General features: G+C 35.7%; 1 protein-coding gene across 1 annotated transcript; it reads left to right on the forward strand.

The window, feature by feature from the left end:
* Nucleotides 1–12: 12 nt before the first annotated feature.
* On the forward strand, nt 13–12,622 carry LOC149616149 (staphylococcal nuclease domain-containing protein 1-like). Its single transcript, XM_089857028.1, has 16 exons — nt 13–303; nt 2,393–2,639; nt 3,712–3,793; nt 4,694–4,943; nt 5,004–5,147; nt 5,859–5,965; nt 6,026–6,208; nt 6,272–6,478; nt 6,546–6,732; nt 7,545–7,686; nt 7,763–8,064; nt 8,828–8,966; nt 9,041–9,234; nt 9,333–9,440; nt 9,790–10,035; nt 10,830–12,622. The coding sequence occupies exons 1-16, from the start codon at nt 247–249 to the stop codon at nt 10,887–10,889; spliced, it is 2,655 nt and encodes an 884-aa protein (XP_089713154.1). The 5' UTR covers nt 13–246; the 3' UTR covers nt 10,890–12,622.
* Nucleotides 12,623–13,274: the final 652 nt, after the last annotated feature.

Raw genomic sequence — 13,274 nt, forward strand, 5'->3', positions numbered from 1 at the left:
AAGCATCGGTGAAGTCGTGCGGTGTCGTGGTACGTGGTGAACTCTTTTCACAGCCCTTTCGAGTGTTAGGCCTACGTGGTCTTGGATATAGTTTTTCTGTATGGGATATTAGTATTTCTACTTTACGAAATTTAACGTTTAATTTCTTATTTGAGCTAACAATTAACTGTAAAATCTTAGAGTCAAAGTATTGAAGTTAATTTAAGTGAAATTTAAGGTTAAAAATTGGTTTTTGAAGTTTGAAGCATGGCGACCCCTCAACAGCCTCAGCAATTTAAACCCGTCGTGGGTATCGTTAAACAGGTAAAGTTGATTTATTATAATAAATGTTTTTTTAAAAATATGTTAATTAAATGTATTTGTAATAAAGAAATTCATTTTTATTATGTTAACGCTGTTATGAATTTTTGTCGAAAACTAGCATAGGCATTTTAGAAATTTATCCATATGGTTCATGCTTCCTTCTTAACTTGTCATTACACTTGAATTAAAATGATGCCCTTATTTTTAGAAATTAGCTTCATTAGAACTTTAGAAGTTGTCAAACTGTTATTTTTCCTTCACTATGGAATTAGGTCTTATCATTCTTGGTAGTTCACAACCCACAATTAATGTATTAGCATCAAAAGGCAATTTTTCCTTATTTTGTTGATTTATAGACTTACCTGATACCAAACATTACATATCCAGGGTTCATACAAACCTGGAAAAATCAGGGAAATAAATAGTTGGCAAAAACCTCAGGGAAATTTCGAATTTTTAGTAAAATTCAGGGAAACCTCAGGGAAATTTCGAATTTTTAGTAAAATTCAGGGAAACCTCAGGGAAATTTCGAATTTTTAGTAAAATTCAGGGAAACCTCAGGGAAATTTCGAATTTTTAGTAAAATTCAGGGAAACCTCAGGGAAATTTCGAATTTTTAGTAAAATTCAGGGAAACCTCGGGGAAATTTCGAATTTTTAGTAAAATTCAGGGAAAACTCGGGGAAATTTCGAATTTTTAGTAAAATTCGGGGAAAACTCAGGGAAATTTCGAATTTTTAGTAAAATTCGGGGAAAACTCAGGGAAATTTCGAATTTTTAGTAAAATTCGGGGAAAACTCAGAGAAATTTCGAATTTTTAGTAAAATTCAGGGAAAACTCAGAGAAATTTCGAATTTTTAGTAAAATTCAGGGAAAACCCAGAGAAATTTCGAATTTTTAGTAAAATTCAAGGAAAACTCAGGGAAATTTCGAATTTTTAGTAAAATTCAGGGAAATTTGCGTGAAACAGGGGCCGAGTAATTGAGGAAAATGTTCGTAAACATGCCCTCCATAGGATTAACATTACACTATACTTTGGAGGCTCATAACTCTGGTTCTACTAGAGATACGGTGATGTCATTTGAGTATGTTATAGTCCTATTTACCCCATCCTCCTTCGTTAACATTTGCACTATAGGATACTCCATATACGGGAAAAACCTGGAAAATTCAGGAAAGTATATGTGGAAAAATCTGGAAATATCAGGGAAATTTGTTTTCCAAAAGTTGTATGAACCCTGATATCCTTTTCAGTCTTGCACCACATAGGATATGTAACCCCAAACTAACCTCCCAAAGTTTCATTCAAAAGTGTTCAATTTGTGGTCATCATGTCCATGCACATCCCATTACCCAAAATGGGTCATAATTTTTTTTTAAGAAGCCATATACAAAAATGCGTTTTTTCTAGGAGTGTTTTTTTTTTTGGAATATTACCTGAATTTTTTTTATTTATTTAAAGGAATATTCCATTAAAAAGAATCGTTACAATTTGCTTAGTTACATTTTAAAAGAATTAAATTTGTTAAAGGGAGGGTGAAGAAGAAAATCAAGTGATTTTTTATCGATTCTTCTACTAATTATAAGACCAGTCTGCATAGTGAGACATTCAGGAAATACTTCCGAATGATTTTAAAATTCAAATTAGGTTCAGATTTTAAGAATAAATTTAAAGAAGGTCCTCCGACCGATCGCGTAACGCCCTGCCTTTTTACTAACAAAATTCTCGTGGCACGTTCCATGTCTCGCGCCACGATTGTCACGTCGCGCGCCAAATTTTATCAAATCTCGTGATAAATTTCATTCGACACGGAACGTGCCACGAGAATTTTGTTAAATGGAAGGCAGGGCATTACGCGATTGGTCGGAGGGGCTTATTTAAAATTATCCTTAAAATCTGATCCTAATTTGAATTTTAAAATCATTCGGAAGTATTTCCTGAATATTTCACTATGCAGACTGGTCTAATAATTAGTAGAAGAATCGATTAAAAATCACTTGATTTTCTACTTCACCCTCCCTTTAATGAACTTATTAATTCCAAAACTTCCATTTAAATATTGTAAAAATGAGTAATATTTTCGAAATAGGTGTTGTCTGGAGATTCCTTGATTATAAGGGACATTCCGAGAGGAGCCAGACCTGCGGAGTTTACTGTCAATTTGGCGTATTTAATGGCTCCCAAGATTGCCAAGAAAGATGGTAAAGATGAACCATATGCTTGGGAAGCCAGAGAATTTCTAAGGGAAAGAGTCATTGGTAAAGAGGTTTACTTGGCTGTTGAATATCAGATACCAGCCACTAGCAGAGACTGTGGAATTCTATTTCTTGGAAGGGGTAAGACCTTATTTATATATGTTTTGCATTAAAGATAGACAGGGTTCATACAAACCTGGAAAACCTGGAAAAATCAGGGAAATAAATAGTTGACAAAAACCTCAGGGAAATTTAGAATTTTTAGTAAAATTCAGGGAAATCAGGGAAATTTGCGTCGAACAGGGGCCGAGTAGTTAAGCAAAATGTTCGTAAACATTCCCTCCATAGGATTAACATTACACTATACTTTGGAGGCTCATAACTCTCGTTCTATTCGAGATACGGTGATGTCATTTGAGTATGTTATAGTCCAATTTGTCCCCCATCCAACCATACTAAAAACGTAGGGCTACGACAGACAGGGGCCGAGTAATTAAGCAAAATGTTCATAAACATACCCCTCCATAGGATTAACATTACACCCAACTTTGGAGGCTCATAACTCTGGTTCTATTAGAGATACGGGGATGTCCTTTTAGTATGTTATAGTCCAATTTGTCCCCCATCCAACCATACTAAAAACGTAGGGCTACGACAAACAGGGGCCGAGTAATTAAGCAAAATGCTCATAAACATCCCCCTCCATAGGATTAACATTACACCCAACTTTGGAGGCTCATAACTCTGGTTATATTAGAGATACGGTGATGTCATTTGAGTATGTTATAGTCCAATTTGTCCCCCATCCAACCATACTAAAAACATAGGGCTACGACAAACAGGGGCCGAGTAATTAAGCAAAATGTTCATAAACATCCCCTCCATTGATTAACATTACACTATACTTTGGGGGCTCATAACTCTGGTTCTACTAGAGATAAGGGGATGTCCTTTGATTATGTTATAGTCCTATTCGCCTCCTCCCCTCCTTCGTTAACATTTGCTCCATAGGATACTCCATATAGGGGAAAAACCTGGAAAATTCAGGGAAGTATATGGGGAAAAACCTGGAAATCTCAGGGAAATTTGTTTTCCAAAAGTTGTATGAACCCTGATAGATTAGTGGTGGTAGAGAGGGGAGTAGACAGTTATTAATTCCTCCCTGAAGTGGAATACGGTAAATAACATTTTTGATGAAATTTTTCACACACAGATCAGAATGGTGAAAATGTTTCTGAAGCCATTGTAGCTGAAGGCTTAGTTGAAGTGCGAACTTCGACTCAAAAACCCAGCGAGTAAGTTTTGAAAGGGATATTTATTCTCTAATTATTGATAAGCTAATTTTGAATTGCATAGAATAAACACATTTGAAAGGGTTCATAACAAAATAAATTGTTGACTAAGAATTCAGGAAAATAAATTGTTGACTAAGAATTCAGGGAAAAAATTGTTGACTAAGAATTCAGGGAAATAAATTGTTGACTAAAACTTCAGGGAAAACTTGGATATTTTTAATTATTAGTACAGGGTTCGTACACGACCTGGAAAACCTGGAAAAGTCAGGGAAGTTGAAAATGGGCCTAAAATGTCAGGGAAAGGTCAGGGAAGTTGAAAATGGGCCTAAAATGTCAGGGAAATTAAAAATGGACCTTAAAAGTCAGGGAAATGTCAGGGAAAAATTTATTGGAGGGAAATTTAAAGTCTGGATAACAGTAGGGTGACCTTCTGAGACTTGAGCAGAGCCCCAAATTTGCGGAGCTCGCTTCGCTCGCTCTAGTTATTTACAACAATAATTCGTGCAAAAATGACTCTAGTGAATTGGTTTTCATATATGTTCGCCATGTACATTATTGAAAATGGTCAGGGAAATTTGTGGAATTTTGTCAGGGAAAACTTGGAAAAGTCAGGGAATTTCATTCCAAAAATTTTGTACGAACCCTGTAGTAAATTTGGGAGAATCGGGGAAATCTGGGAGGCTTGAGTAAATTTGAGCTGAAGGGGTTGGTCCAACTAAATATAACCAACCCTGTAGTTATTACTAAACCAGTAGTTACAAAGTGGCCTTGCCCTTAGAAATATCCGGGAAATACTTGGGGAAAAGACCTGGAAATGTCAGAGAAATTAGTTTTCCAAAATTGTATTAGCCTGTTTGAAAGATCAGAATGGTTATTTTCATATGTTTGTAACTATCATAGATGGCAAACTAAATTGAAAGACTTGGAAGCAATAGCCAAAGCTGCTCTAAAAGGAAAATGGAGTACAGACCTTCCTCACCTTCATATCCGAGATATCAAAAATCTGATAGAGAATCCAACAAATTTTGTTGATTCACTGAAAAAACAACCAGTGAAAGCTATTGTAGAGCATGTTCGCGATGGCAGTACTGTCAGAGTATTACTGCTTCCTGATTTCTATAATGTGCTTGTTCTCATTGCCGGAATCAAGGTGAATAACTCATACGCAAGTAAATTGGGAAACTTTATTAACTGTACTTCATTAATTTAGTGTCCGTCTTGTGGTCCAAATAATCCGGAAGATGGTGGTGAAGAAGCAAAATACTTTACCGAATCTAGACTTCTTCAGAGGCAGGTTGAGGTTACTCTTCTCGGAGTTAGTAATCAAAACTTCATTGGAACGGTGCAACATCCTGTAAGTATTTGTCCCTAAACTTTTGCTTTTGCGCTCTAGGGGTACAAAAGCATTGGTCTGAACCTGGCTGGCTGGCTGGCTGGGCGCCTTTTCCCCGCTTTCCTCTTTTTTAAGCGTGCGGAATCGGATTGAAATTTATAAATAGTGCTCAGAACCATACTTAGGTTGCTCTGCAATGTTAACGTTTTTCTTTTATTTAAGAAATTATTTTCTTGAGATTAGTGATTATTTAATATTGCTAACTCTTATTACAAGTTAAAATTAAGAGTTATCGTAAACGTTTATAGGCAAATTTAATCTTCAAACGCTATTTGCCAATTTTTGTTTAAGAACCTTAGAAAGTGCTTGATCAAAATTATTATTAAGGGTTATTTGAGTTATCAAACTGCAATAGAAAGATTTTATTTAGAACACTAATTCAAAAAAACTTTGGATAAGATTAAAACGAATGACTGTAATTATTTTTGCTAAAACATATATTTTAATTTCAAATTATCAGTAGTGTTTATATTATACGAAAATTATACTAAATTGATTTTATTTATGGGAAGTATGTTTTATAAACAACAAAAGAATAACGCGGAATCATACATGGTCTAGCCGCTAGAGGCCGCCGCAGCAAAAGCATAATGTGATCGGGGCCATCTTGTTTTATATTATTATAATTTTTTTTATTTTATTTTAATATATATTTTTTTGTTGTTGTTGCAGAACGGCAACATTGCTGAATTTCTCTTGAGTCAAGGCTTTGCCACGTGCTCAGAGTACAGTTTGAAAATGATTCCTGAAGGCCGAGAAAAACTAAGGGCTGCTGAGAAGTATGGATTACTCATAACACCTTTCATTCATTGATCTAATTAAAAATAAAATAATTTCAGACAAGCTAGAGATAAGAGGCTTAGAATTTGGAAGAACTATACTCCCACTGGTGTTACTATTGAAGCTAAAGACAAGGAGTTCACAGGAAAAGTTGTTGAAGTTGTTAATGCTGATGCTTTAGTTGTTAAAACACCATCGGGTCAAGTTAAAAAGATTTTCCTCTCTAGTGTTAGACCCCCCAGGTATTTATCCCTTGCTTTTTTATTATTTATAAGATGAGTTAATAAGGACTCGTTTGTTTCTAGGCTAGAAGAAAAAGCTGCTGAAGGACAAACTGACCCTAAGGGACGTAACTTTAAACCTCTCTATGACATTCCATTCATGTACGAAGCCCGTGAATTTTTGCGAAAGAAACTTATTGGCAAGAAGGTTAATGTTTCCGTTGATTACATCCAACCCGCATCTAATTCTTTCCCTGAGAAAACATGCTGTACCGTTACCATTGGAGGAATGTAAGTTTTAGTCTCCTTTTTTCCAGTACAGGTTGTCAGTGTGTCTTAACTAATCTAATACTTTCAGAAATGTAGCCGAAACACTCATTGGCAAAGGCTTAGCTATGGTTATTCGACATAAATCGAGTGACGTTGATCAGAGATCATCCCATTATGATGAACTTATGGCTGCCGAAATGAAAGCTCAGAAAACTTCTAAAGGAATGCATGGCAAGAAAGACAATGCGGTCCATAGAGTTGTTGATCTTTCTGGGGTAAGTAAAGGAGAAATTGGATGATTGCAATTGGTTGGGGAAGATCTGGAAAATTACAGATAATAGCATAAGGACATTATCTCTCTCTCTAAGGGCCCAAGATTCTATGTTACGGTTGAAATGTATGTATGACCGATTTGGTCTGCCATCCGTCTCGTCTCAAGTGGTATAATAATTGTTTAGCCTAAACAGAGGCCGAGCGCATTCGCTGCAGAGTAACCCGGTATTGAACATTTTTCCCTCCTTCAAAGATTTCTCACGACAGCTCTTCGTGATTTTTACTAAGCGCGAATTTACCTCTTGTGTCTGAGAGAGCTGGGGGGTTCTCGAAATTCTCTTACTTATTTTTTCCCCTCAGTCCTTCCTCTCTCGCGTCTCGCCTCCCCGCCTGTTTTAGTTTGATTCCCAACCGCTTGAGAGCGTTATCTCAGAGCTCGCCTCTAGACCACGACCTGCTTAGGATATCGGTCGTGGCTGATTTTGAAAATTATTTTTCTCTCCCTTGAATTTGACGAAAAATTCGGAAGGAGCCCCTATACAAAATCTACGTTACATCTAGCATAACTAGAAGTTTTTGCTAATAGATGCGCTTGGGCCCTTAGAGAGAGAGATAATCTCCTTATGATAATAGGGAAAACGTGAAATAGTCAGGGAAAGTTACAAATAATAGGGAAAACATGAAATAGTCATAGAAAATTATAGGTGATAGGGAAAACCTCAGATAGTCAGGGAACATGGCGGATCATAGCCTGGGTAGCCATTGAAATTTATTATGAAAAGTTTCTAATGTGATCATCCTTCTTAAATTGTAGGATCTTTCCAAATCAAAGGCCTTTTTCCCATTCCTTGAACGAGCTGGCAGAATGGAAGCTGTTGTTGAATTTGTTGCCAGTGGTTCGAGATTAAGACTTTACATTCCGAAAGAGAATAAGTTAATCACCTTTTTACTAGGAGGTTTGTAGAAAAACAACAAAAAATTAAATTGTAATATTACACGATCATTAATACAAAATGTTTTAACATTTTAAAGGAATTTCTTGTCCAAGAGCAACGCGACCTGGTCCCAATGGAACAAGAATAGAGGGTGAACCTTACGGTGAAGAAGCCCTGCTCTTTACTAAGGAGCAGTGTTTACAAAGAGAAGTTGAAATTCAAGTTGAGGCCATGGACAAGGCTGGCAATTTTATCGGCTGGCTCTGGGTTGAAGGAAGAAATCTATCAATTGCTCTTGTGGCTGAAGGTTTAGCCAGTGTTCATTTCACTGCTGAAAGATCACCATACGCGAGTGAACTAAGAATTAAGCAAGATGATGCTAAATCCAGAAAGGAAAAGGTATAGTACCTTTTTTAATTGCTTAACATAACTTCATACCAAAAGTGGATGAGAGGAAAAGTATGAAAATGGCCAAAAGTCGACTCGCGAGTCATCAGAGTTTCGACGTAGTTGACCGTTTTATTGGCGTAGCTATACACTGGGCCTGTTCACTCCCTTAAAATAGGTCTTGTGTTAATTCGCGGTTACGTGGTTACAGTCGTCTGCTATTGTGTATGCTAGAACATCCTCGGGTTGTGTTTGTAGTCAGGAAAGAGTAGCTGGTGATGTTTTAAAAGGTATTTGAAGGTAAAATATGGATTTAAGTAAGGTTATCGAAGCAATAGAAGAGCATGCGCATAAAACTATAGATACGCTAATTTATAACAAATCTCGGTAATTTATTTAGATATAGCGCGAGCAGCTTGCGTTTATGATGCGCGTGATCGAGTGGGCTATGGTTAAACCAAGGAGCATTTATTAAATGTCTGAACTACTTTCAGTCGCGAGTTTGCAAGTCCCAGTCACTAGTAAACTAAATAGTTATTGGTTGGGGAAACTTTGATGTCCGCTTTTTTTAACACAGGCTCTATGGCCATTGTCATACTTTCCCTCTCATCCACATTTGTTCATAGTTAATGCCTTAAAAGAATGACTCAGCCTGTGAGAATTCAACCAATCCTGTGCATGCTCTTAGCAATTATCATTTAAACCCATACTTTTAAAGAGTACGCTAATATCATTTGTATTTTGCAACTTTGTACCTTTTTTTTTTTTTTTTAAGATTTGGTTAAATTACGTTGAGCCAAAAGCAGATGAATTAATTGAGAATGAAGATTCAGATAGAAATGTCAACTACAAGAAAGTTGTCATCACAGAAATTAAACCTGATCTTAATTTTTACGCCCAACACGAAGAAGATGGTGAGCCTCGCCAGTAACAACCATTGGAAAATGTCTAAATAAATCATTAAAACCTTGTTTTTTACATTAAACAGGTCAAAGACTCGAAGAAATGCAATTGCAAATGAGGCAAGAACTAACGTCAAGCCCTCCATTACCCGGTGCTTACACTCCGAGAAAGGGAGATCTCTGCGTCGCCAAATTCAGTGATGACAATCTTTGGTATAGAGTACGAATTGAGAAGGTTACCGGAAGCACTGTTCAAGTGTTCTATGTTGACTTTGGAAATGTAAGGATTTCAATGGCTCTATTAATTGTTATTGTGTTGTTGCTTAGTGTCTATAGGCAAGGGTTTCATTATTTTTTTTTTATTTTATATTAACACAGCGTGAAGAAACTCAGTCTACAAAGCTCGCAGCATTGCCAACTTTATATCACGGTGTTCCCTATGGTGCCCATGAATACGCATTTGCCTGCATTCAGCTTCCGAAAGATGTAAGTGTAAAAGTTTGCTATAGAAACTTCAATAGGGAGGGTGACAGATAGCTTTAAAAGAACATTAAAACATGAGGAAAATTTTCATTCTCCCTTTAATCAAGAACTTGAAGGATAATTGTAATTTAAACTGTAGGCATACAGCGACACCTGGTGCTTTTTTTTTTTTTGGTATCTGAGGGCTGCCAAGTTCAAACTATTTAATATAGTGCTTATGTAAATCAAATTTTGATTGTAATTTAAACTGTAGGCATACAGCGACACCTGGTGCCTTTTTTTTTTTTTTTTTTTTGGTATCTGAGGGCTGCCAAGTTCAGTACTTATGTAAATCATTGTTATTTTCTCCTAGCCTGAAATCTTAGAAGAGGCTCGTTATGTCTTCCATCATGACACCAACAATCAAGCGTTAAAGTTGAATGTTGAATACAAGTTAGGGGGAATTGATTACGTCACGCTTGTAACGGAAGACGGCGATGATATTGTCAAGGGGCTGATTGGAGAAGGTCTACTACTAGTGGAAAGAAAGAGGGAAAGAAGGTTCCAAAAGTTTCTTAAGGATTATATCGCGTCCGAGGAAGAAGCCAGAAAGAAGAGGGTAAGCAAGCGTGTCTTAATAATTCTTATTTTAATACTAGCTGTTACCCGCGGCGTCGCTCGCGTGTAATAAGAACTTCCATCAAAAGGATATAAAGAATGGGTAGATTTAACCGATGACTTATATTTTTGAAGCACCCTGGGAACGAAGGCACTCGGCGTTGCCCGTCAGCCCGTCTTAACATTTTATTAATACTTTTCATGCCAACATTATTCCATAAAGAAGGGTTTTTAAGTTTTTGGCCGCCATTTAAAAAGATGGCGACAAATCGAACCCGATAGACCATTCAGCCCTTCTATAGGTTAAAGGAAACCAGTGTACTAAATATTTTTGAAATCGGTTGAAACGCGCGGACTTTGTTGCATAGAGAAGATTTTTTACATTTCTGGGCGCCATTTTTTAAGATGGTGGCGGATTGGAAAAATCTTTCTTAGTACGCGCCTACTACTTATGAGTAACGTTCGTGCAAATTTTCAGCCTTCTAGGGTAAGCGGTTTTGGGCTGGGCGTTGATTATCAGTCAGTCAGTCTGTCAGTCAGGACTTTGATTTATATAAAGATATAGATTATCAATTCGGTGCTCTTAATATTACACTGAAAACTGGATGACAAAATAGGGACTCAGAGGGGTTATAGATAGGTTAAAGGGAACACTAGTTTTTAGTCATGCATGAGATAGTTATACAATTCAAACACAAATATACAGTTACGTTGTACAATTGCTTTCAAAGTTGATAGCCTCTTTACAAACCTCTATTTTTCCTCCATTCATAACCTTGAACTTTGATTTCCCAGCTAAACCTTTGGCAGTACGGTGATATTACTGAAGATGAAGCGAAAGAATTTGGAATGTAATCAAATCTTTGCTGCTACGAGAAAAGATAAAAACAAAATGAAGTTTGGGGTTTTCAGAATTATAAAATAAGAAAACAAAAAAAAAAACAAAAATACAAAATGAAATATAATTAAAAAATAATTATAGGTGAGATGGTTGGATTTAAAGGACCTTCCAATCCCTTTTATTAAAAAGTATATGAATATTAAAATTATAAGCCTTCTTTTATTATTCCCCCTTTAAAGAAATATAAATATAATATAGAAGCATAAATTTCACCGGTTAAAAAATTATAAATCTGAAATATTTTTTTTTGTCCTAAAAACTTAGGATGGTTTTTTTTTACTATTTTTCGGTAATTAATACGAATTATTGATTGCATGGACTGTTTTTTTTTATATTAAGTTGGGCATGAAACATTTCTCATTCATTTCCGCTACGTACGGGTACCTTTACAAATTTATCCCTTAGTTTCGTTCATTGCACTAAAAAATTATCAACAGAGGTCACTAGATACACATTTGTGATACTCATGAGTATACGATGCTACTTTTCCCACGTTTAAAATATATAAAGTGCTAGACTATGAATTATGATATACTAAAATTTATTTCGAATTATGAATAGAAACAACGAACCCCCATTTATCAATTTTTCGTCAGGTTGCGTAAATGTCAACTGAAAGTTACGACTATGCACTTTTGGGAGAATTTTATGCTTATAATCATGAATTATAACAACTGTTAAGTATCAAAGTACATAAGACCAAACTTGAAATTAGCTTAATTTTATTGTGAAACGAATTATTGGTTAGTTGTCAATTAATGCCATAAATGGTAGATTCATAATGCACACTCGTATATATATTATGATTACGTTCAATTTACTGCGAATTTGTGTACAATTGTATCGCAATTTAATTTTTTAAGTTCCACTATTGCTTAGTTTAAATAAAATCGTTGGAATAAAGATTAGATTAAAATCATGATCGTAATAGAAAGAAAATGGCCGCCGAAAACTGTGTATGAATGTCCAATGCGTGTTCAAAAATTAGCTAGCAAATTATATTAGTTAGTGTACCCATTAAAAAAAGAGTACTTAGTACCAGTATATATATTTTTTCAAATTATAAAAATAAAATAATGAAATCTAAGGCTATATTTACACTCTAACGAAAAATTAGGGCTTACAATTTATATAATATAATACAATACAAATTAACATAAAAATACTATAGTGTTTCCTTTCGAATTGAATTGAATTGAATTGATAAAAACAAAATCTATTTTTACTATAACATAATTTGAAAATGTCTTCCTATAAATCTTCATCTAATTAAACCTTTAATAATTAATATCTTTATCTCTAATTATTTTAATTAATCGCTATGAAATGTGTTTCGAAGTTTCCTTCTACTTAACTGGTGTGTTTGTTAATTAGTTTACACTTAACACTATTAGAATAGCATGCAGTAATAGAACGCTACACAAAAATTTGCTTTCGTTCACGTAATTACAACAATTGTAAAAAGGCAAGTCAAATTTTTTAGATAAATTAACAAGCTATATTATGTCGAAGAATAAGTGAAGTGCTACCATATAGAATTGAAACGCTACTCTTATTGGGTGGGTACTTGTGGGGTAGGAATTTTTTTTTTCAATAAAAAATGTATCATTGCTGAGGGACCCTAATAATAACACTGTCAAGGAATATAAATTTTATATATTGTGAAATAAAAGTCTTGGAAGGTCAATTGTTTGTGTTTTTTATTATTTCAATGAGGTTACAGGGCACTGGGGCAGTTTACGTTGAGCCAGCCTACCGAAGGGTATGGGCGTGCGCGAGGTACATTGGGAGAGATACGGTGCCGCAGGTCGCCCATCTTCATTTCCAATCCATCTCAACTCCCTTATCCCTGCGTTGAGCCACTTCCAAATAATCGCCACCAGAACCAGGGTGGGAAATAAGGATTGTTTTACTGGGCATTAGGCCGGCGATCCCCCCTGACCTGGAATAATTAAACTGGTCCATGACTACTGGCCAGGGAACGTCGTCTGCTAAACTAAAGAAGTGCATAATTAAATTATTTGAGTTAATGTCTGGGCTCTAGTTACCCTTGAATTTTCTTAGTAGTCTCGTGGACCACTGACCCCCGTGCGATTTAATTTTTAAACTGGACCAGACAATTTTTAAACTGGTCATTTTCCCTGTGCCACCGCCTTATTTCCCACGCTGGTTTTGCCTCTTGATATTTTTGGCGCTAGTGAGTGGTTTCTTCCAGAGTCATTCCTTAAACGGGCTGACCTCGGGCTGACAGAGTGACCCCTCTCCTTTGGTGCAACGTTATTATGGTGGAAAAATGGTAAGATATGTGACCTAAACTTAAAACTTCCCATTCTAGATAC

This window comes from Phalangium opilio, unplaced genomic scaffold (assembly GCF_054372755.1).
Source record: "Phalangium opilio isolate 3A_F unplaced genomic scaffold, DU_Popi_V2 ptg000217l_1, whole genome shotgun sequence".
Classification (NCBI taxonomy): domain Eukaryota; kingdom Metazoa; phylum Arthropoda; class Arachnida; order Opiliones; family Phalangiidae; genus Phalangium; species Phalangium opilio.

Bases quoted from the DNA above. Each gene is read 5' to 3' on its own strand.
- LOC149616149 (XM_089857028.1), top strand. From the start codon at position 247: ATGGCGACCCCTCAACAGCCTCAGCAATTTAAACCCGTCGTGGGTATC. The intron at 6,209-6,271 runs GTATTTATCCCT...GTTTGTTTCTAG, and splicing joins TCTAGTGTTAGACCCCCCAG to GCTAGAAGAAAAAGCTGCTG. The intron at 10,036-10,829 runs GTAAGCAAGCGT...TTGATTTCCCAG, and splicing joins AAGAAGCCAGAAAGAAGAGG to CTAAACCTTTGGCAGTACGG.